This window comes from Cololabis saira, chromosome 13 (genome assembly GCF_033807715.1).
Source record: "Cololabis saira isolate AMF1-May2022 chromosome 13, fColSai1.1, whole genome shotgun sequence".
NCBI classification, from domain to species: domain Eukaryota; kingdom Metazoa; phylum Chordata; class Actinopteri; order Beloniformes; family Belonidae; genus Cololabis; species Cololabis saira.
In genome coordinates, this window is record NC_084599.1 from 13,939,737 (window position 1) to 13,962,371 (window position 22,635).

Below are 22,635 nucleotides of genomic sequence, written 5' to 3' on the forward strand. Positions count from 1 at the left end.
AAAGGAAAGGAGAAACACATTTTATTCAATCCTGTTCATGACTAAGTGAAAATAGAAATCTCTCTTCTACTCCTCGTTGCCCTCGTTGTAGCTGCTGATCGGTCAGAGACCCATGCATCATCAGCATGCTCAGTTATTTAAAAAAGAAAATTAAAAAAATCACATGATCATAATTTACACAACAAATGAAGTCATGCAAATACTGGTTGCATTTTTCCATGGAACCAGCATGGGTGGAGTACCATTTTGTAGCCAAATAAATCAACCTACAGCTATCACATTTAGCCATCTGAGCAGGTTTCCTGACCTGCTTCACGGATATTCTTGTTTGTAAAAGAGACTATATGGTATTGATTGCCTAGAAAACGGCAGAGGGCATACCTGACAAAATGGCATTTCCAATCTCACATAGCTTGTAATTTCCTTCATAATCTTCCTAAATTGTTTAGATTGCAAAACAAAAGAGAGAATACAGAATTACATTTTGTCCATGCAACCAATTCAAAAAGTCCTGAACAGTAACTATTTGTTCCCTCGTTGTCTCTTATGTGCAAATTGCATACACTCTGGAAGATGCAGCTGCTTGTACAGGTGAACTTACACACATGCTCACACTGAAGTGCTGTCGCTGCCTGATGCATTGGGAGGCAGAGCAAATATAGCAATATTTACACAAATTTCTCAAAGAGCGAAAAAAAAACAAACAAACACTTGTGACTCATTACATCCATCATGACTACATCACCACCATTGTCGCTATATGTGTCCAGGGGAGTACATTTGCAGTAACTCAGACATAAACAGCCGAATCTGCTCTTGAGTTTTTCTGCGCTGATGATTTTGCCACAAAATTTGAGCTGCTCAGTGTTTTTGAGACACCAACGCACTAGAAAGTCTTCTTTAATCTGGGCTTTCATTTTTCATGTTTGGAACACTGGAGCTCGCTGAAAGCACCCTTGACAAGTGTCCTGACACATCAAATCAAAAGCATTATCTGATTAAAGACTAATGAAGAGGGGAGTGCCAGCAGTCCCGTGGCCCCAGAGGCGAGGGTTTCAGTGAGCAGAGCGCTGCTATCAAGATATTTACAGGCATTCCTAAAATGAACAGTACAAGCGTCCAGACCAGCATGCTTGAGCTCACAGCAGGGTCATGCATATATTTAAAGCGTAATCAACCAATTCCGACGACCAGAGCACTTGGCTATATTACGACAACCTCTGGGTGTTGACCCTCTGCTCAGCTGTTATTTAGAAGTGAGTGCTGGCCTTTTGTTCCCCCCCCACATACAAAAAAACATCTCAATACCAAAGTAAGCTTATGAAGAGAGAGCAAAACCAAAACCTCCAAATTGAGCTTAATCGACCATCATGTTATTATGTTTTACATTTTTCAGCACAGGATTTGCACACAAGATACTTTTGTTTTGAAACAAACACACAGAAAATAAATAAGGTTAAAGTGTGCAAAGAATTGCAATGTCTTTGTCCTTTACTCCGTTTTGCTTTTTAGGAATTCCTGTGCATTTGTGTGCGAGGCCTGCGTTCACAGTTATGCATGCACGCACACAACTCTCCTCACTCCGCCTCAGGCCCGCTTCTTTAACAAGGAGTATGGTTTTCTGAAAGAGGAAAAAGATACAAAACGGTCAAAAACCTTCAACAGATGCAAGTACCAGCTAAAAAAATAAAAATACAAGAAAAAGACCACCTCTATGAGGTTATTGTGGTGGTGGGCGGCGGCCTGTGTAGGCCGGCTGGCCGGTGCGCGCTCTGTGCCGCTGCAGGCTGTCCAGAATACTCTCAGCCAGCAGTTTGACGTCGCTGTGGGTCTGTGGGTTTTCGTGGACGTGCTCCAGCTGCTGAAGGCCCCCCTCCTCCAACAACATACTGCAGTAGCGGGAAGCTGCAGACCAACAACACAAGATTAAACAGGTTCATGGTTTTAATAAGTGAGCGGTGTCAGTAGAACACGCAAACTGATAGACAACCAAGTGTTGTTCAAGTGTGTCCATGTGTGTGTATTTTACCATTCTTGCTGCACACATGCTGCATGGCCCAGGCCGCCCACAGCTGCACACCAGGGGTGTGAAAACACTCCAGCAGAGGAAAGAAGGGGTTAAAAGACCTAAAGCGCAACACAAAGAAAAAATGATTTGAATTTTCACCAATGTGTCAGAAACTGTGGATTGTGTCCGACAGCCAAGAGACAGGAGTTCAAAGTTTATTTATGCTGTTGTTGCTTTTTGCAATTTGGACAAAAATGCAAGGACAAAGCTAAAATGTGTTATGCAAGTAAAATGAAAGTCAGCATGTCTCACAGCACAACAAAGATGACTTTGTTCCGTTTACAAACAATAACAAAATTCATTTTCTATCCTGAATGAAGAGTGGTCTTACTTTATAATTTATAAATACAATTCACCCTCTCTCATTATTAGTCAGAGGTGGAATAAATCTAAGTTTATTCACCTAAGTTTTCAAGCTCACTATAAATAAATGGGACACAATGTTGTGCTAATTCTGAGGGTATTGATTGCCATTTATCATCTTTTGTTCTATTTTTAAAGCACAAACTAAACAATCTATGAAATAATGGATAAACACTAAAACAAAGAGGCTCAACATCAAATTTACTTCAGCACACTACAGTAGCAAAATCCTGCTTTGACTTTAATGTATAGGTAATAATCAAAATATTAAACATGTGGCTGGAGAAATTCTCACCTGTAAGCCACCATTTCACACTCAGGCGGCGGCCACTTCATGATGACAGTATGCTAGAAAGATGCACACGTTAATTTCACTCAAACTTATGAAATAAATTGGTATTATGTGCATGACTTATTTTCAGATCTGCCTTCTCCTACCAGCTGCTCAAGTAGTGAGGACCGCAGAGTGTCGCTGAGAGTCCAGGCCTCCTCTCCTCGTGACGTCAGATGTGCGAGGATTCCTGCAGCGAAGTAGCTGACCTCCACCTCGGGGCTGTGCAGCAAAGTGCTGATGTGGTCCAGAAAGCCTTGCACCATTAGCTCTCCATGCAGCTCCCCAACTTCTGCTATGTTGTTCTGCATTGCAAAAGGTATAAAGGTTATGTGGTCATGTGTAAATGTGATTAATCTGACAAACACTGAGTGTCTCTCTCAGAATATAAAAAAAAAATGCAATAAACTCACCAGAAGACCAAGAACCTTCTGCTGAATGGAAGATTCATTTGGGAAAGACTGCAGAGATGGTTCATGGAGGTATGGATAGAAAACAACAGTGAGTCACCATTTATGTAATAACAGTGAGAAACATGACTGTGATATTTAACCTCTATAGTTATCTGGTCTAGACATCTATGTGCTGTGCTTACTGTTCATTTATACACTTGTGATGATATTTCTGTGTACCTCTAGAACCTTGATGAACAGATCTAGTCCCTGGTTCTCAATAAAATGTCGACAAGTTGTCGGCGATTCGTCGGTGAGGTTCCAAAGTGCACTCAGAGTAAATTTGAGGGTTGAATCCACCACACCCTGAGTTGCCTTCTGACGCACAATGTGGAGCAGTTGCTGCAAGCCAAAGACATTTATGAGAGAAATTCACATTTTTGGGGAAATAAGCAAAACTTAAGAGACTAAAAAAAAACACACCTTCACTATGAACAGTTCTGCTCCCAGCTGGGCCGTCTGCTCGGTGGACAACTGCAAACAGCACGCAGTGTTCAATAACTCTGTCTATGCAGATATGTTTATACTGCATGAATAACAGCAACCTTGACTTAAAACACAAGATATACCTTAGCAGCCAGTATGGAAATGATAGCGACAGCCATCCTCTGCATGTTCTGGTCTTCATGGTTACAGAGCCACTGCATCACCAGTTTGGCAGCTTCAAACCTTAGAAACAGGAAGGTGAAGCAGTCTGTATTACAAATCAGGCCTTTGACAGAAAAAGTTAAATAGTCGTATGTGAATTATTTATGTCATACTGAGATACATTTTACAGCAAAAATATTTAACTTTCACTGTATTTGACATGCCTGTTCATTTGTTTGTGGTACTTAAATGAACATTCAGATAATCAAATATCCTTTTCTCACCTGTTGAATGGAACCTCTTGCAGAATGCGATCACTGCACAGAGACAAGAGGCAGTTCTTCTGCAGCTGCAGAAACACAACGCAAAACAGTCATTGGTGCAGGATCATCAAAAATGTCTGATTGCAGTTCTTCACATGATAATCTGTGAATACCCTTTTCTAATCAGCTCTCCTCACTTACACAGGCCCAGTAGATGGGTTACACAAGAGTTTTGTACACATTGATTAGATATGTGCAGTTCTTACAATACTCATTTGTTTGAGACATATGTGATACTTTGTGTTCTTGAATAATATACCATCTGCTCAGGTCATCATTTGGTTCCAATGCAAAACTATGTTGAAAATTTCGAAAACAAATTAGCTATTTCTCAAAACAGGGGAAGTGACTTTTTTGGTTGCAGAACGTTTCCTGCATCATCTTTTCTGGTTGTTACAACATGCTTTGATTGTAAAGATGTTTTTTTCTTTTAAGTGATGTTTTTCAACTAGCAATCCCCTGAATTATTTCTGATGTACAGTATATTTGTGAAAAAACAGGTTTTAATGTTGTTCATTTATACAGGTGCCTTAAAAAAACCTTAAGATTGTGCTGTCACAACAGATTTAGACAGTTTAGACTTTTAGTTTCTTTTTTACAAATCATTTACTCCATTCTGTACAGATTTATAATCGCATTTAATAGCATTTTATTTATTGATGTGCATTTTTCTGCTTATATTAGTGCATGTGTAGCACATTGCAGTTGTCCATCTTGTGTTCAACGTAAAAATAAGAATGAACATTGTCACCCATCTATCATAACGTTATAAGAGTATCACCTTTCCAAAAAAGACAAAACCCTTACACCAGTGATGGGAACTGGTGGCATTCAAGACAAAATTCAAACTCCTAGCGTGAGCAGACTGTACCAATACTAAATACTATTCATATTGACTGAGAAAGAATGTGGTAAGCATGAGGCTACCTGTTGGTGGTTGGGGAAAGTCCTCATGGCCTCCAGTAGAAGCTGGGTGACTGTACTCAGCAGCCGGACTGGCATTCCTGCTGCCAGATCCTGCTTTGTCAGGTTGAACACACATGCACTTGCTGCCAGCTGGACATTCAGAGTAGCTGGATGATTCTTCATACCCAAAACTACAAGCTAGAGAACAATGATACTCTGTGATGTGAGCCGAAACACATTGAATTCATAGATTATGCAACTGTTGCCTTGATAAAGTCAGAAAAGCTGTCGGTTTACCTTGAGGATATCCGGCCTTGGTTTCTCCATGACATGGGTGAGGCTAAACAGATGAAATAGAGCTTCTCGAACAAAACCTTCCCTCTCACTGTACCGGCGCAATGCCTCACAGATCTGAGTCTCGTTGGCTTCGCCTGTTACCTGTTTGCATACAGAGAACAGGTTAGCTGAGCTAAATTTCAACACTTTTTGATCAGAGGTTGATCAGATTGCATCTACACATACTTTAAGATTTCCTTCTCCTGACAGAAAATCAGAAAAACCAGCATCTGTAGCCAGAAGTCCCACAAAAGTCATGCCCGGTCTCTCCTCGACAAATGACTTCACGGCTGCATCCGTCACCTGCAACATTCACAAATATGAGTATTTACTCATCAAATAATTTTACACATCAGCTTCAGAAACTCATGTTGTCATGGAGGCACATACACACCTGTTTCCTGCCTGAGACATCGAGAGAAACAAGAGTGGGCAGAATCCCTGGCTGTCCGAGGAGTTGACGAGCCACGTCGGAGGTAAACTGCTTATCATCGCTGATGTCCAGATGCTGCATTTACAGGGTTTCATGTGCACACCGACACCAAGGAATGGTTGTTAGACCACAATTATAGTACATTTCCTAATGTGTGATAAGTTGAGCAGATGCGTGTTAAACACTTGAGCTAACCTGCAACACACTGAGCTGGCCGATGACCCCCAGCAGCTGAGCAGTGCTCATCTCCAGCCTCTTCAGCTGGTGTAACGTCAGCGAGCGCAGCCGCTCCTTCAGGCCCAGCAGTGGAGTGAGGTTGGTAACTGAAGTGTTGGAGAGGTCGAGGCTCTCGAGTCGAGGCAGGGCGCACACGTCAATGAGCCCCGAATCATAAAAGTCCACATTAGCCAGAGAGAGGGAGCGTAGGCCCCGGAGGGAGCTGAACTGATACCATATTGGTTCCTCCAGAGAGGACATGGTCAGACCAGTTAAAACAAGCCTCTGGAGAGATTCCTGAAGGATAGACAAGTGGTAAAAAATACACAAATTTGAATTATGTTAACATTTTGAAGAAAAGAAAGTGGTTCAAGCTAGGGCTGGGCGATATATCAAGATTTTAATATATATCGATATATTTTCAAACGCGATATGGTACGACACAATATCGTTTATATCGATTAAAAAAAAATATATATGTATATTTTTTTTTTATGATTTTGATATAGCTTATTTTGTGACAAATTGACTTGAATGTTTTATTTGAGATTTGCACAAATGTTTTGTTATTTGCACAACTGTCAACCTCAGTGGAAAAGTCTGTTACTGTCTACATTGTATTAATTGCACAGTGTATTTTAATGTAATTGTTATGCAGGAAAGGGATATTTGTTTTATTTTATTCAAGATGCATTTTTATTCTATATATTTGCAGGCAGTTTATTTTTATTTCATTTGTTTTATACATTTTGATATTTTGCAGACCTCTGTTAATAAAGGAACCTGTGTGACATTTGGCACGAGGCTTTGTATTAAAACTGACTGTTTTTTTAAGGGTTTGCCTCAGAAAAAAATGAAGCTAACAGAGATGCTATGCTATAATGCTTTGGGGGAAACCCCAATTATGGCACAGAAAAAATAGCGATATATATCGAGTATCGTCATTCAGCTAGAAAATATCGAGATATGACTTTTTGTCCATATCGCCCAGCCCTAGTTCAAGCATACGTTACCTGACAATATTTGTTGGTGGCTAGTCCCTGTAGAATATCAGAGATGGTCAGGTCTGCGTTGACCCTGGCTGCGTCCAGCTCCAGCAGTCTGTGAGGGCACACGGCCCTCTGGAAGGCCTCTGCAGAGATCCGTGCTGTACGGATGCAGGCTCGCCTCAACCGCAGGTATTCACAGTTCTTGAACACCCCCACTGTGCTGTCGTTCAATAGACCTGGAATGGAATAAGCTTGTGTCAAGGTTCATCGTTGGGATTGACACAGGACTGAGCAGCAAACAATACTTTGTCTGTCTGGCTTGAGCGAGGATTGCATGCTAGATGGAGATGGAAGATTTAAACAAGTACATAAATGCAAAATCCCATTTGCTTTCAATACTCAGAAAGTTTTGAACATGAACAAACATTTTAAAGACAGACAATGCTTGCTTGACAGACAACCTGCTTATTTGAACTCAATCTTAAAAGGCATGACCCCCTTCCCAGTCACTGTGCTCATCAGAACATCGACTGGTGTTGTCTTCTCTTCACACAAAGGAATCTCAGTTGAGACTGTTCTCCTACACAGTTCCTCAAACCAGTTACTACAACAGCAGACGTCCCTCTCTGCTTTCTAAAAGCTCTTTAAAACTCTCCTCTCCCAAAAGTACCTCCAGTCATAAACTGCACTTTCTCTCACTTCTTTACACACACCTGAATGCCACCTGACCTGCACTTACTCTGCAGTTTGCCATGTTCAATACTGGTTGATTGCTTTCCTCTGTTGAAAGTCACTTTGGATAAAAGCGTCCAGGAAAATATAGTGCAGAAAGCCTTCAAAACTGACATGCTGCCTGGCGTGTTTCACTTCACATTTCCATCATGGGTTGTCACAGAGAGACTTTATTTATAAGCACAATTTAAACTAATGTACCAATAACCTTATTACACTTACACAACATGCCTGATGCATAAAAGCTCTTTGGGAAGAACCACTATGTCCCAATCTTTCTTTCCCTCTCACAACCACCAATATTCAAACAAAACCCACACCCCATAAAGTTATTAGAGGCATAACATGGTCATAATAAGACATAGTAACACCTCTCTACCTCTCTTCCCTTTTACACCTGTCACACTCTGCCCTCAATCTGAGGTCCAGTCATTTCATTAAACTCTCCATCCCCAAAGCCTGTGCAGTCTTTGGTCGCAGCGCCTTCCGGTTTGCTGCAGCTAAGGACTGGAACACACTACAAAACACTCTCAAACTCTCTGCCCTCATATCTCAGTCTGTCTTCAAACAAAATCTGCAACAAATTACAGTTGACTCTCGCACCTGTTGATCAGGCCGACTTGCAACATGCCATTCTCTTAATGTTTTTGTATTTATATTTATTGTACATATTTATCGTATTATTATGCAATTTTATATAACGTTTTTTTTATTTCTAGCCCTCCCCTTCCCCTTCCCCTTCCCCCCCAAAAGTGCTTATGCTCTTTGTTCAGGCTGCATTTGCAAATAAGTATTTGTTCTTAAATTGCTTGCCTGGGTAAATAAAGGTTAAATAAAAAAATAAAAATAATGTTTAGTTTTCACCACATCGGCATCAGACTGGATCAGACGTCCAGGTTTACCTTCAGAGGCCATCTTGGCCAGCAGCTGGTCCGCCAGCTCCTGAGGGAAGAGCACAGCATCCCTGAAGCCCAGGGAGCCATCGGGGCGCTTCACGCAGAAACACTCCAGGTTCTGGCTCACATACGTGAGACACAGGTCCGTCAGAGCCGCCGGAGAGGCGTCCTCCTGAAAACCACAACAGGATCTTGGTTGGCAAGTGTATTTGTACAGCACAATTCAACACAAGGTAATTCAAAGTGCTTTACATCAACATTAAAAGCAGCAAGACACATTAAACAGCAAATAACAAATAAAATGAAATAAAATTATAAGAAAAGAGGTAAAATAATAAAGAAATAAGGGCAGTAGAATACAGCAGGAAGTATTTAATTTAAGAGTACGCTTCAGTAAACAGTAATGTTTTTAGGCCTGATTTAAAGGATCTACAGGTGGAGCAGACCTCAGGTCTACAGGAAGTTTGTTCCAACGGTGAGGAGCAGAATAACTGAACTGCCTCACCTTGCTTGGTTCTGGTTCTGGAACCACAACAAACCAGATCCAGATGAACCTCAGGGGTCTGGGAGCTTCATAGGAACTAACAGATCAACATGTATTTTGGTCCAAGACCATTCAGGTCTTTGTAGACCAGCAGTAAGACTTTAAACTCTGTCCTTTGACTCACTGGAAGCCAGTGTAGTGATTTCATGACCGGTGTAATGTGGTCCAGTTTCCTGGTGTTTGTAAGCAGCGTTCTGGATCAGCTGCAGCTGCCTGATTGATTTCTTGTTAAGGCCTGTAAAGATGCCATTGCAATAATCTAACCTACTGAAAATGAATGCATGTATACGTTTTTCCATGTCTTGTTTCGACAGAAACCTCTTAATCCCAACAATGTTTCAAGACGCATAATGACTGTATGACGTCACAGGCACTCACCGTGTTCAGCAAACTACAGGCCATGGCCGTGTGGATTAAAAACAATAAAAACAGTGGCTGTAGCCTGTGCGGCCGGGTGTGGTGTCGGGGCCAGACGTCAGCGGGGAGCGACGCAACGAGCTAGATCCCTGGCCGGGGCCTGGGAGCTGGGAACCCCCTCCCTGAGGAAACACGGTGAGCCCCGCCAGCCTCGGCGGGAGTCATGGCGGTCACAGGCTGCACACAAGCCCGCTCGGGGACGCGCTTTCCCCGCAGAGCGCTGGGGTCTGGTGACGGGAGCGACTACAGTAAACAAAGGTCACAGCCCAGGAAGTGCATAAGCTACGGAAGCCTGGAGGGGACCCGGAAGACCAGCGCGCGTTGCTCTCGTCAACATAGACGTATACGCATAGACGCCTCATCGACCGTTGCTGCCTACTGGCGCTGGCGAGTGGTGGGGCCGCCATCTTGGAGCGGGCACCCGCTCCACTCAGTGTCATGTCTGGCTGGCGCAGTTACGGGTCAGCGCATTTAATCAGTCATAACTCGCAGAATACAACACTGGTTATATATATATATATATATATATATATATATATATATATATATATATATATATATATATATATATATATATATATATATATATATATATATATATACATACATATATACACACAAAATATATTCACAAATGGTGCAATATGGTTCACAAACCAATGCACATAAGAGGACTGCTTTGCAGAGCTTCTTTCTCATGCTCCTTTTCTGCAGGTCAGGAGAGGTGAGTTTGGCAATGTGGTGTAGCCTTATTCTTAGATATTTAAATGTATTATTTTTTTTAAATTTATTATTTTCATCCCTGGTCGAAATTGTTCGCCGATGTGTACAGGAATACGCGGCTCAGTGCTCTGGCATCTTCAACACTGTTCTGTCTCATGCTGTCGTATGGGTAGGATGCCCGGTCCAAGATGGCGGCCGTATTTCTTGCGCCGCAGCGGGCGATGAGGCGTCTATGTTTAAATGTCTATGCTTCTCAAGGGGACTGTCTCCGTTTTGTAACATGTGGACGCTGTGACGCTTCGGCTATCTGTTACTACATTGGTTTTGCTGTGACAGAAGAGCGGTTGTGAGATTTAAACTGTTACTCATTCATCAAGGTCAAGCAGCACAGGACTCAAGCTGAACCCCCAACAGAGGCTGAGACATGGCCGGACTCATCAACTTTGAGGATGAGAAAGAGGTCAAGCAGTTTCTGGATAATTTAGGAGTGGAGTACAGTTACCAGTGCTACAAAGAGAAGGACCCTGAAGGTAAAGTTCACAGAGCAGCAGTGCTGCAACCCTGAGCCCAGCTTGGGAAGCTTCTGTCAGGATGGATCTTCAACACGCATTCACTCACAATCAATGTCAATGTTGTCTTTTTTGCAATGGCTTCCCTTCCAAGACACGTGATCCAGTGATCTCAAAACCTTAGTAATACTAGATTAACTTTAAGACACACGCATGTAGGGGGTTACTTCATTTTGAAATAACATGTTAATTAGGTAGAACGATATTTAAAAAACAATTGATGAGATATCAGTTGAAAATTGCATTGGTGATATGACTTGTGATGCATACACAGATACATATATATATATATATATATATATATATATATATATATATATATATATATATATATATATATATATATATATATATATATATATTTTTTTTTTTTTTTTTTTTGTGTGTGTGTGTGTGTGTGTATGTATGTATGTATGTATGTATATATATATATATGTATATTATGTATATATATATATATATATATGCGTGTGTGTTCCGCATCACATGACCCAGAGACTCCAAAGTGAAAATCAAGTCAAATTGTGGTACAACAAGCAACAAAGAGACAACTGTTGAGAGACGACTGCAATAATGTTGACAAAAAAAAGATTTTCCATCCACAACCAATGTTTATTGCAGGTTGATTATGTCCGCCTTTCTGTTAAACATTTTATATTTTGTAGGGTGCCAAAGGCTTGCAGACTATTTGGATGGGGTGAAGAAAAACTATGATGCTGCAGCACAAGTTCTCAAACACAATTGTGAGACAAATGGACACGGAGAGAGTTGCTACAAGATCGGAGCTTACCATGTCACAGGCAAAGGTAACATTGTAACAACTTCATTATATTCCAGGTTAAATTATTGTACCACCGTTCAAGTTAAGAGTTTAGATAATATATATATTTTTATCTCCACCCTTACCTCAGTGGTAGTTGCAAAATTAAATGTATGGGAAGTTAAAAATGCCAACACAGATGAATTTCAGGCTTTACTCCTCAACAGTATAGAGAGTACTTTCTGCTACATAGATATTTTTGGCAGTTTAACTGATATTATCGAACATAATAAAAAAGGTACTAAAAATTAATAGGTCAAATATATGCTGCTTCTCATGTGAAGCTTGTATTTTTGTAAAGATATCATCAGTGCAGCAGGAATGTAACAGTTGTAACTAATCCTTTAAGGGAAAAAACAACTATATGCCAAATATCGCCCCCCCCCACCACACACACACACACACACAATCAAGGATAGTTCAGAACAGTTCTGCAGTTCTGATGAAGACCAGAAAATTGGATCTTATCCCTCCAGCTCTGAGATCCTTACACTGGTTTCCTGTCTGTCAAAGAATAATCGATAATTTTTCTTCTGGCTTATAAAGCTGTAAATGGTTTAACACCAAAATATATATTTTTTTAGTCCCATATGAACCTTCCAAGCATCTCAGTTAATCTTCACCTCTGGTATTTTACATATTCACATGGATATTTTGTTATTTCAGTAAAATTAAAACTTTGACTTAAACACTTGATGGATATTTTTCTTTTTTTGCATATTGAAATTGATAAATATCTCTTCACAAAGCTGTTTGTTATTCTCAAATCTTTCTGCTAGGTGGTGTCACAGAGTGTCTAAAAACAGCATACTCCTGCTTTATGCGCTCCTGCAACAGTGGAGGAAAGAAGTCCATCGACGCATGTCACAACGTCGGTCTGTTAGCCCACGATGGGCGAGCGATGGAGGGGGGACCTGAGCTCACAGCGGCTCAGAAATACTATGAGAAGGCCTGCGCGGGTGGCTTTGCTCCTTCCTGCTTTAACCTCAGTGCCTTGTTCATTGAGGGCAATTCTAAAGGGCTGCCACCGGATATGGCTCTTGCTTTAAAATATGCCAACAGAGCTTGTGAGCTGGGACATGTCTGGGGCTGTGCCAATGCCAGTCGGATGTATAAATTCGGGCATGGTACAGAGAAGGATGATAAGAAAGCAGAGGAGATGAAGAATCGAGCGCAGGAGCTGCATGGTTTAGAAAAGGAAAGGCAGCTTAAATTTGGGGAGTAATTGATGAACACATGATGAAATAAACATTGTTTTAATTTAAGTGCACATGTGATGTGGTGTTCAGATTGTTTACTTGTGCAAACAAAACCTTATCAGGGTTTTCCAGAGTTGACAATGATGTTAGTTTTCAAATGAATTTGTGACAGTATATGGAGCTGCTTGGAGGATTTATGGAAAGATTATGGAATTTGTCATTATTTTTACTGTATACAAACCATGTCAATGTTAACACTATAGATGGATCTTGCGGTGTTGTTAGTTATTCCATCATCTTCTGTAGTTGCAGCATATAAACAAAGGATTAGGCACACACGTGCAATATCAAAGTAGTGGTGGTGTTTGGGTAAAAACACTAACAGAGTAGATCCCATAATAATATAAAGACCCATCTGCAAATGACAAGGACATTTTACAGAGCATGTTTCAGTAAAGCCATGCACACAAAACTTAACAATGGAAAATTATGACAGTTGTAAAAATCAAAAAATGTGACAAAATTATGTAAAAATGACTACAAAACACAAAATTTCAGTGATGTATAGTGAAATTACATTTTTTTTTTATTATGAATATTACTTGCCTTTCGCATGCAATTTTTTGGTCTTTTGCATCCCAGTCATTTTTATTAATAGCCTTGTTCAAATGTGCATGAAGTTAAAATGTAAATATCACAAGAGTGAAAGTGAGACAGTTGTTATATATCCCAACAAAGAACTCCATTATCTATACCCACATAGTTCTGTTCAAGGTCTTTTTCTGCTGGAGCTTATCACAGCTGTGGGGTGAACACCACATAGGAGTACAGGTCATCAGTCCATCACAGGGCCACAATAGTTAACCTCAAACACTCACACTCAGTCCTCTGGAGAATTTAGAATCCCCATGTCCATCCAGATAGATGTTTTTAAACTGTGTGAGAATATTGGAGTACCCAGAGAAAACACATGCATGCAGGGTGTACAACATGCAAACTACACAGTAAGACCCGGCTGGATGCCCAAGCAGGTACGTTCTTGCTGACAGATTTTTTCTTACAAAAATATTTGTCTTACAAAGCTGTAACACTGATTTCAAAATATGCACTCAATAAGGTTAGTGACGTGGCTCACTCCAGTCTCTAAAACGAGCTAATTTCTGTCTCAGAAAATTAGAATATTGTGATCTTTATTTTCTATAATGCAATTAAAAAAAACAAAAATGTCATACAGTCTGGATTCATTACAAATCAACTGAAATATTGCAAGCCTTTTATTATTTTAATATTGCTGATTATGGTTTACAGTTTAAGATTAAAATTCCCAGAATATTCAAATTTTTTGAGATAGGATATTTGAGTTTTCTTAAACTGTAAGCCATGATCAGCAATATTAAAATAATAAAAGGCTTGCAATATTTCAGTTGATTTGTAATGAATCCAGAATGTATGACATTTTTGTTTTTGTAATTGCATTACAGAAAATCACAATATTCTAATTCTCAGACAGTCCTGTATAAAAGGACCAAATGTGATTTTAACATGAACTGGGTGCACCGCAGTGGTTCGACCACAAGAGGGCGCTCGAGTCCCACACTCGAACTTTGCGCCTTTTTACAAATCAAACGAGGCGCTTTATCTTGACCTGAACTCTTCTTCTACAAGAGACAAAGCAGAATGCGAATCCGATCTGTCACAGCGAGACTGAACCTGAAATAACAGCACGTCTACAACGCAGACGGCGACAAACGCCCTGTGGGCTGCGTAGAGAAGCACGGCCGGTGTGTTGTTTATATCCCGGGCGGCCCGGCGCCGTGTCTTTGCTGCAAGCTCCGCCCGCCCGCCGCGCACCGCCCTGACTCCAGCGCCGCGCCGCCTCATTCAAAACACAGCACAGCTGTTGCAGGGCGCAGCGCTGCTGCCCGATCAAACACCGTCTTTCCGCCGTCCTCTGATGCCCCCGCCGGAGTACCGGGAACTGGAAGAGAAAAGAGACGCACCTCGGTAAGTTACAAGACGTTTACGAGGCAAAACTTTGATCCCGGCGGGCCGCGCCGTGCGGCGCCGTGCAGCGACCCCGGAGCCGCGAGCTAACGGTGACGCCGAGCCCGGTTTAGGCTGGAGGTGTGCTCGTTTTCACACACGGGGCGCTCCGGCGTGCGGGAGTAGTAACACCGGGAGGAGGGACGCGGTGCTGGACACCACACTGGTACTGTGATGCATTTCAACTATTATTGTATTATTTCTTTTCACGTGAAGATGTGGGTCGCCTCAGCCGACACAGAAAGGGGGGGGGTAGTAAATAGTTGATGGCTCTAGCCCGAGCCCTCACCTCGGGCTAGTGTGGAGCTAGTTAGCGGGGATTTATCTGGTAAGATGGAGGTGAGGCAGCTGCTGCTTCACCTTAGAATTCACATCCTTTTACTTTGTTGCGTGGGTGCGCAGTAAGCCTCTGCTTCAAAGGCTTCACGTCGACCTATTTGTTGTTAGCCCAGCCCAGTGTGCAGCCTGCTGCCCCCCTGCTGCCCCGGGGGGGGTTCGGGCGTGGCGGGGCTTCAAGCACCGACATCCAGCAGGATGGCTGCAAAACAGAGAAGTTCCCCTAGCAGTGGATGAAGCCTGATTTATGGTCCTGCGTTACATCGTCGCAGAGCGTACGCCGTAGGGTCTGCGTTGGTGTAACGCGGAACCATAAATCAGGCGTACGGGTTCACTTCTGCTGGAAATAGAGCCATCGCCAATCACCAATCAATCAATGCTCTCGTGTACGCTGTGTCTACAAACTCTGAAGTATTTTCATCAGCAATTCCCTCTTTTCTTATTAAGCAGGATTTATTTATCACGTATACAGATATATACGCATACACCCATACATACCTACATATGTTTATTTATATATAGACCGTATATTGTAAATAAGTATATTTATATGGGCAAGTGTGTACACACATATATATATATATATATATATATATATATATATAACTATGTGTATATATATATATAACTATGTGTGTGAGTATAATTACGGTATATAATAATAATAATAATAATAATAATACTACTACTACTGTTATTTAGCAGTGTGAGTACAGTCTGTGAGTATTTATAAATACAGGTTAAATGATTAGTGAATGGGGATAGGATTAAATAAGTTTACACTTCTTCCTTCTCCTTTTTGCACATGTAAATTAAGATATCAACTGTTAAAGTATGAAATTCTTTGTTTTTGTTTTCTTCTCTTCTCTTCTCTTGAAGTGTTGATTTTTTTACATGTACAAAATTAATCAAATCAAAACTAGTTGGGACACTGCACTGGCTCGGAGCTTTGGTGCACAAAAAAGCGTCCAGAAGTCTCCCCCCCCATCTTTTTTCTCTGCTATTTCATTTGACCTGGGCGTCTTACAGACACGCAGTGGGAGGATAAGCAATACTCCTCAACTGAACTAAAGCAAATTAATTATGTTTGCTGTTCGATATGCTGCAGATTCCTAACATTTTACAGTCAATAGATAAGACTATGAACTCAACCAGATACATATTTTGACTTTGAGATGAGCGTTTCTTTTTCTATCACCTAGACATTTATTATGCAGCGAGAAATGGAAAAACATGCTCACAACCTGGCTGTTGGTGAAGGTTAATGTAAAGATTTTGTCAAAGGGATGTTATTGTCAAAGAAAGCCAACAGGGACTTCTATTCTCACACCGGTGATTTCTGATTATGGCCACAGCAAATTTGACTAGATATGCTCTAATAAGACAGTCACGCGGACTAGCTTCTTGATTCTAACAACTGTGAGAATCAAGAAGTTAGTCTGGTTTTTCTCCTTTTCGGAAAACTGTACACAGTTACTAATGTAATCTAACTGGATTAGAAGTGTAATTTCAGTTGAATCATAGCTCCAATTTAGTTTCCTTTGTTTTGTAACCATGTAAAGCTTTTGTTCTATTTAAAGGTACGTGGCCTAATGGTGATAAGATATTCCTCTTTTTGCATTTGATAAAATGCAACGCTTGAGCAAGAGAACAGGTTTGCTGAGCTCAGATAAATATTTATTGGGTACTTTTATATCTACACAATCTGTCTGTCGTCCATCACTATCAGTCAGAGAACAGTTGCAGATACGAACATTTATTGCAAACAAAACAAACTGGAGTGAGCTGTAAACTGAAGATTAAATCTTTGGGCCTTTTACTATTAAATTGCCTTTTTTTCCATTAAAAAGGTTTATGATGAAAAACCTCTGGTCCAACACACCCTTTGTCATCACTGTTGGTCCTTTCATTGCTTTTGAAAGGACTCTAAGGAATGTTCCATATTGATATTTTGCGAGCTATGTGGAGCTGCTCTTGTCAACACTTAACATATGACCTAGAGGTCAGTGGTTCAGACTCGTGACTAGCATGCCTTTACAGTGCTGTGGTGTTTTTCAGAACAGATTGAAACAGTTTCCTTTTGACAGATGTATTATATTCAGAATATATCCCTTTGGTAGGAATCACAATGACAAGCAAACAAATGCTCTTAAATTTATCTGGTATGATTGAGTGCGTCTATGATGATACATTTAAAGCCTGTCCTCTAAAAGAAAATGATTTCCAAATGCCGGTGATGTTCAGTCCTCCAGATGCCAAAGAAAGAATCTGTTTGGTTTTCTCTCTGTCCAGTTTAGTCTAAACACAGGAAATGATGTGGATTTTTTTTCTTCTTTTTTTTTTCTCTTTGAAATAGATCACAAAAGTTTAGCTTTAATGAGACTGGTCAGAGTACATCTTAAAACATTTACCCAAGTATTGTAAGTGTTAGGGCTGAAGTTTTATGCAACACAATATTGTTGAGTCAGTATCTTGTTTCTTGTGGAGCTTTGCAGTGTTCCTGAGGGCCACAGCTTCCATTTGTATTTCCATTTGCAAATGCTTCATTAAATTAAACTTGTGTATTTTTGTATTAATCCCATTCGCCATTGCTCTCCTCCTTCTGTAAACAATAACGTCATGTTGCGTATCCGTTGCTGCCAACAGAAATGGTGGGAGTGCCTGAGGCTTTGCTGAACCACAATTGTCTAGTGGGCTGTGTTTTATTTTTATATTTATTACCTTGATAATCACTTGTGTCTTTGCTACATAAACCTATCTTTCAGTTACCACCTTAAATTCTTGCAATCAGTGCATCATTAAGGAGATGCCTTTACACATACAGTACAACCAAAAATACATGGTTCAGTCATAGTTTAAGTCTCAATCCCTGATTAATGAAACCCACGTGGGCTGCATTTAAGGTAATTTGAGCAGCAGGTAGTTTTAGGAAACAGTCCTTTGGTGATGACACATTACACACCTTCACCTTCTGGACCAGACTAATCCCAGGGATGCCTCATGTATGTGGGCCCATCTGCTCAGCATGGGTAGTGTAACTGCTCTATCCTACAAATGTGATTAGTTAGAGATTACATCTGTGTGTGTGAAATGAAACTCCATTCTCATAATCAGAGCCTTATGTTTGCAAGGGGTAAAACACCTTAGGGCTTCTGCATCATCCAGTGCAACTCCCAGCATTTTTCAGGATATTTTTTTGTGTTTCATTACATCAGGCTGATTTTCGTTCATGTTACATTGATGTGTCTCGATCAGTAAATTGAAGATATTAGAAAACAGTCTGCGCCGCTTGAGTGCTATACATATTTTAGATGTGTCTTGGTCTCTGTCGAGCTTTTTCTGTATGTGACCTCCAACCAGTGCTGTTGCTCGGTTGCCAGGGTAACTTTGTGCATGTCTGGCACGTCCATACAGCACAGATGGAGCTGCGAAGTCACATGTCGTCAGACTCTTCCTCTGATGCCTCCTTTCCATACTTGGCTTACTCACAATAAGCACAAATGAAGTGACACTTGTTCATTTTTGGCTTTGATTTTATTTATTTATTTAATTTATTTTTAAGCCATCTTGCACCTTCTGTTACTATTCAGAGTACTATAACAATCCTCAACAACTTGTCAAGTTGTTTTGGAACACTGATACTAACATTCTGTGTTTTAATGAAGATCATTTGAGGTGTTTCTAATGTTGCTGGCAGCTGGTTGAAGTGGGTGTTTGTAGATGAGAGCTTGGCCAGCACCTGATTAGCTGGCTGTGTGCAAATGTGCGAGAAGATAAGAAGCAAGGATAATGCATGACTTCACTGCAGAAATCTCACATGCCGACGCCATGTTTCACAAGACTAAAGCATGTTTGATTGTTTATTTTTTCTAGTAAAAAGAACATTTGAGGAAGTGATGCAAAATGCCCCCCCCTGCATGTGTTTGCCACATGATTCCTACTGTGTAATCATAGCTCTTGTCTAGGAGAAGTTGCCACCAGGGACAATTAGACATAGGCGGTGTCGTAGTGGAAACGGTACAGAGGGCCAGTGTTGACTGATAGCTGAATGTGTGTAAAGCATCCGGAGCAGGTACACAAAGCAGTTCACTGCACATTGTGCCATGTGCAGTGAAAAGACGATTTGAATTTGAATCTCTGTTTCGACGCAACATTAGGAGGAGGCCTGAATCTGTGAGAGCCCTTTGACTTGATTTGTAACCACTGATGGGAGTGGCACACACAGACTACTGCACACCCTAGAGTACCCTTTAATTTCCAGCTTCCCTTTTTCTGTTTCATGCTGCTTTTGTGTTGCAAGTTAAATGAGATGCTATTCTACATTCTGGTCTTGTCTGGTTATGTGTATTTGTTTCATTTATCAGGCACTTGGGCCTTGCATTGATTCTGACATGTACTGACTTCTTTATCTGGCAAGCAGACAGACCCCACTCCCTCCTTCTTCTTTCCCTTTTTTTCAAGACTTGTATAAAGCGTATCATTAGCGATACAGTATCTGACTTCAAAGTCCAGAATGTTTGATCGTGCATTAAGCAAAATTTGTTGGCCCAAATAATATTTAGATTGGATGGCAAAAACTCCCTGGAGCTCTTGGTTATATGATGCCGTGCTGAACCGTATCTGATATTCTGAATCAGGATGCAGATGCAGCCTGGTCTGATCTTGCTGTAATTATTTATTTATTTAATTTTTATTTTTTTAAATATGACTTCAATAGACACTGCAGAATATCTGTTGTTTGTGTTGTGTGTTTGGCCTAGTCAGCCTCTTTATATTTCTTTAACATTCAGCAGGGAATATGGTTATGCAAACCACTTGGCTCTTAGCGTGCATGGATAAATGTTGGAATTCTTAAGGAAGGAGGTGAATCTCATCACAATATTAAGTTCTTTTAGTGCTAAAGCATGGTTTTTGTTTTGTATATTATGCATTTGATACACTTTTACCTTTTTTTTGTTTACTCTTGCTCACATAACTGTCTACCCATATTTTTGTACAATATATTTGCAGCTAGTGTTTACGAATTGTTAGTAGTGTAGTTAGTTCTTGATAGATTGACAAAGATCTCAAACTGTATGAGTGCAAACTTGTTGACCAATGTTTACCAAAATATCCCCTGAAACTGAAAATATGTGCAATCTTTTAAATGCATTTGCATATCATTTAGCTCAGCATTAACATGGGTAACCCAGCTGATGAGGTGTTGAACAGGGTCAGTCTGTAGCCCCTTTCACACAGCCAGTTCGAGGCGGGAACGTTGCGCCTTTAAGCCGCCTCGCTGTTCTGTGTGAAAGTCACGGAGGCGGAATGGGGGGGCCAAGTGGCCCCACCAATAAGCCGGCAGCGGAGGTAGTCACAGAGCCGTCACAGAGACGGAACGGGGTCTGTGTGAATGACACAGCCGGCATGCCGCTGACATGACGGTCGGACTGACGCTGTCGTCACGCCTCTGATTGCGGAACGCCGGCATGCTGTGTGAATTTACAGACGGGAGCGGCGTTATGCCGGCGTTGTATGGTTCTGTGTGAACCAACAAAGGCGGCGTATTGGCAGGACTTCTTTACACCAATATTGCGGAATCTCTGTGTGAAAGGGGCTTGTGTCTAAGGTTGCATGGCTTGAATACAGCCTTGTTCATGTATCCGAGTTTTTGTTTTGGATATCTGAAATATTTTCATGCTTCATCCAATGAAGTGGAGTGTCATTTTAAAATGAAACCTATCTATTGGTGCTTTTCCACTAGTACCTACTCGGCTCGACTCAACTTGGCCTAGTTTCTTTTCCATTACAATCTAGTACCCGGAGCAGATGTAGCGTAGTGAAGCTGCTGTGACGTACTTGAGTTTGTGACACACACGAAGGAAGGAGATGGTATATGTGCTGCTTGCTCTGTGGCCTGTGTTCAATATCAAGTTAAAATGAGAGGGAGAGAAGGCTTCAAGCAGCAAGGCTTTTTACATTTTTTTTAGCTTGTCTCAGCCTTGCTGAAAAGTCCTTTGGTAGCCGTGAGCACCTATGAACGGAGAAGGCTCCTGGGAGATCTTTTTCATTCCTTATCCCCCGTCTAGAACCCTTTTTGAATTCTCTCCTCAGCCACCAGGTTTATGAACATCTGCACCTCAGCGTTAGACCGCAGAGCAGACTTCTGTGCTGCCATTGCTTGTCTAATAGAATGAACAAGAATGCTTCCTCAGTTGCTCTTCAAACGGTGTCCACATCCAGACTCAGACGTCTGACTGGCCAACCCCCTGACCAATCGGTGGCATGTAGTGTGATGGCGTCAGATTCAGCTTGCTTCGAAACCTTAGCAGAGGAGTTACAGAAAAGTATCTACCCGGCACGGTCAGACCCTTAGTGGAAAAGCGGAAAAACCAAGTTGGTTTGAGCTGAGTATGTACTAGTGGAAAAGCGGCATAAGTCTACATTAGTATTTCAAAAATGTCAAAAAAGGCCTCTGTCTACACCACAGTAAACGCTGTCGTCTGATCTGTCATCAAGCCTTCTCTTTCTTCCACTAATGGTGATATAATGAAGGCGTGGCTAATTCGGGAAGGATTTGTAGTGACCTAGAAGAGCTAATTAGGAAGTACATTTGTGCAATTGCATAATTGTTTCTAAAAGCTTTTAGTTTAATTCATCCACACTAGACAACGGGACCTGTGTTTACAAATTGAAACAGCCCTCAGCATATCAGGGGACTATTTTGGAAGCAGATTTTGTGAAAACTCTGCATATGTTTACCCTGAAATAAGTGAAACTCACTTAACTTAAACCAGAGAAAGAGGGTTAAGTTGAAAAACGTTATCTTGTGCTCCGACTCTAGCACATAGTACCATAGTAAAGGACTGAGGCGTTTCCGTTTGAGGGTCGAACTTTCTTCCAAAGTTGTGTAGCTCAGATGCAGCCATAACAGAGGTTTGACATTTCCCAATGAAATTGAACTGATGTGGTTGTAGCATCAGTAACCAAAGTTTTATTAAAGAATTAAATGCAGTTTAAATGACGAAGTAGGACTGAGATTTATGTTTTGCAGTATCTTTGTAATTCAGATTTGTCCTGGGCTCAACTGATCAGAGTAATTTTAAGAACTGTCAAAAAGTTATAAGTAGGGTGAACAAAATATTATGAATACTTTTTATTTTTATGCAGATTTGTTGAATTTAAGGACTTTTAACTTAATATTCAAAGCACAAGGAATGTTCTAGGCAATTGGTTTTCTATACACTTAAGAAAAAAATCATGTAGTTTAAAAGTAGTTAATTTTTAACTAAGGTCTTTTTAAATCCACATTTCTGGACTGATTGAGGCTAGTCTTTACTTCAATCAAGGGCTTATGCTAACCACTACTTAC

The 22,635-nt window shown here is 40.9% G+C and overlaps 3 protein-coding genes across 8 annotated transcripts in view; 2 read left to right on the forward strand and 1 right to left on the reverse strand.

Moving 5' to 3' along the window:
- Window positions 1-1,710: 1,710 nt before the first annotated feature.
- zyg11 (zyg-11 family member, cell cycle regulator) lies at window positions 1,711-9,887 on the reverse strand. The gene is made up of 17 exons (XM_061737840.1): window positions 9,556-9,887; window positions 8,640-8,805; window positions 7,030-7,241; window positions 5,996-6,313; window positions 5,762-5,875; window positions 5,554-5,670; window positions 5,329-5,469; window positions 5,053-5,229; window positions 4,087-4,151; window positions 3,784-3,883; window positions 3,638-3,688; window positions 3,395-3,556; window positions 3,176-3,223; window positions 2,870-3,067; window positions 2,727-2,779; window positions 2,030-2,127; window positions 1,711-1,905 (listed from the first exon to the last, which is right to left on the reverse strand). Exons 1-17 carry the CDS (start codon window positions 9,577-9,579, stop codon window positions 1,721-1,723), a joined length of 2,229 nt encoding a protein of 742 aa, XP_061593824.1. The 5' UTR covers window positions 9,580-9,887; the 3' UTR covers window positions 1,711-1,720.
- A 702-nt stretch (window positions 9,888-10,589) lies between these two features.
- LOC133457733 (cytochrome c oxidase assembly factor 7) lies at window positions 10,590-14,051 on the forward strand. Its single transcript, XM_061737047.1, has 3 exons — window positions 10,590-10,847; window positions 11,552-11,692; window positions 12,486-14,051. The coding sequence occupies exons 1-3, from the start codon at window positions 10,742-10,744 to the stop codon at window positions 12,929-12,931; spliced, it is 693 nt and encodes a 230-aa protein (XP_061593031.1). The 5' UTR covers window positions 10,590-10,741; the 3' UTR covers window positions 12,932-14,051.
- A 462-nt stretch (window positions 14,052-14,513) lies between these two features.
- The window catches only part of ralgps2 (Ral GEF with PH domain and SH3 binding motif 2), a 76,923-nt gene continuing 68,801 nt past the window's right edge, over window positions 14,514-22,635 (forward strand). For 2 of the 6 annotated variants that reach the window (XM_061737849.1, XM_061737850.1), the window contains exon 1: window positions 14,518-14,909. The gene's annotated coding sequence lies outside the window, so the exon portion shown is untranslated. Of the gene's footprint in view, window positions 14,910-15,062; window positions 15,115-22,635 lie in introns of those variants that run through there. The other 4 variants (XM_061737853.1, XM_061737855.1, XM_061737856.1 and 1 more) reach the window with 4 other exon arrangements.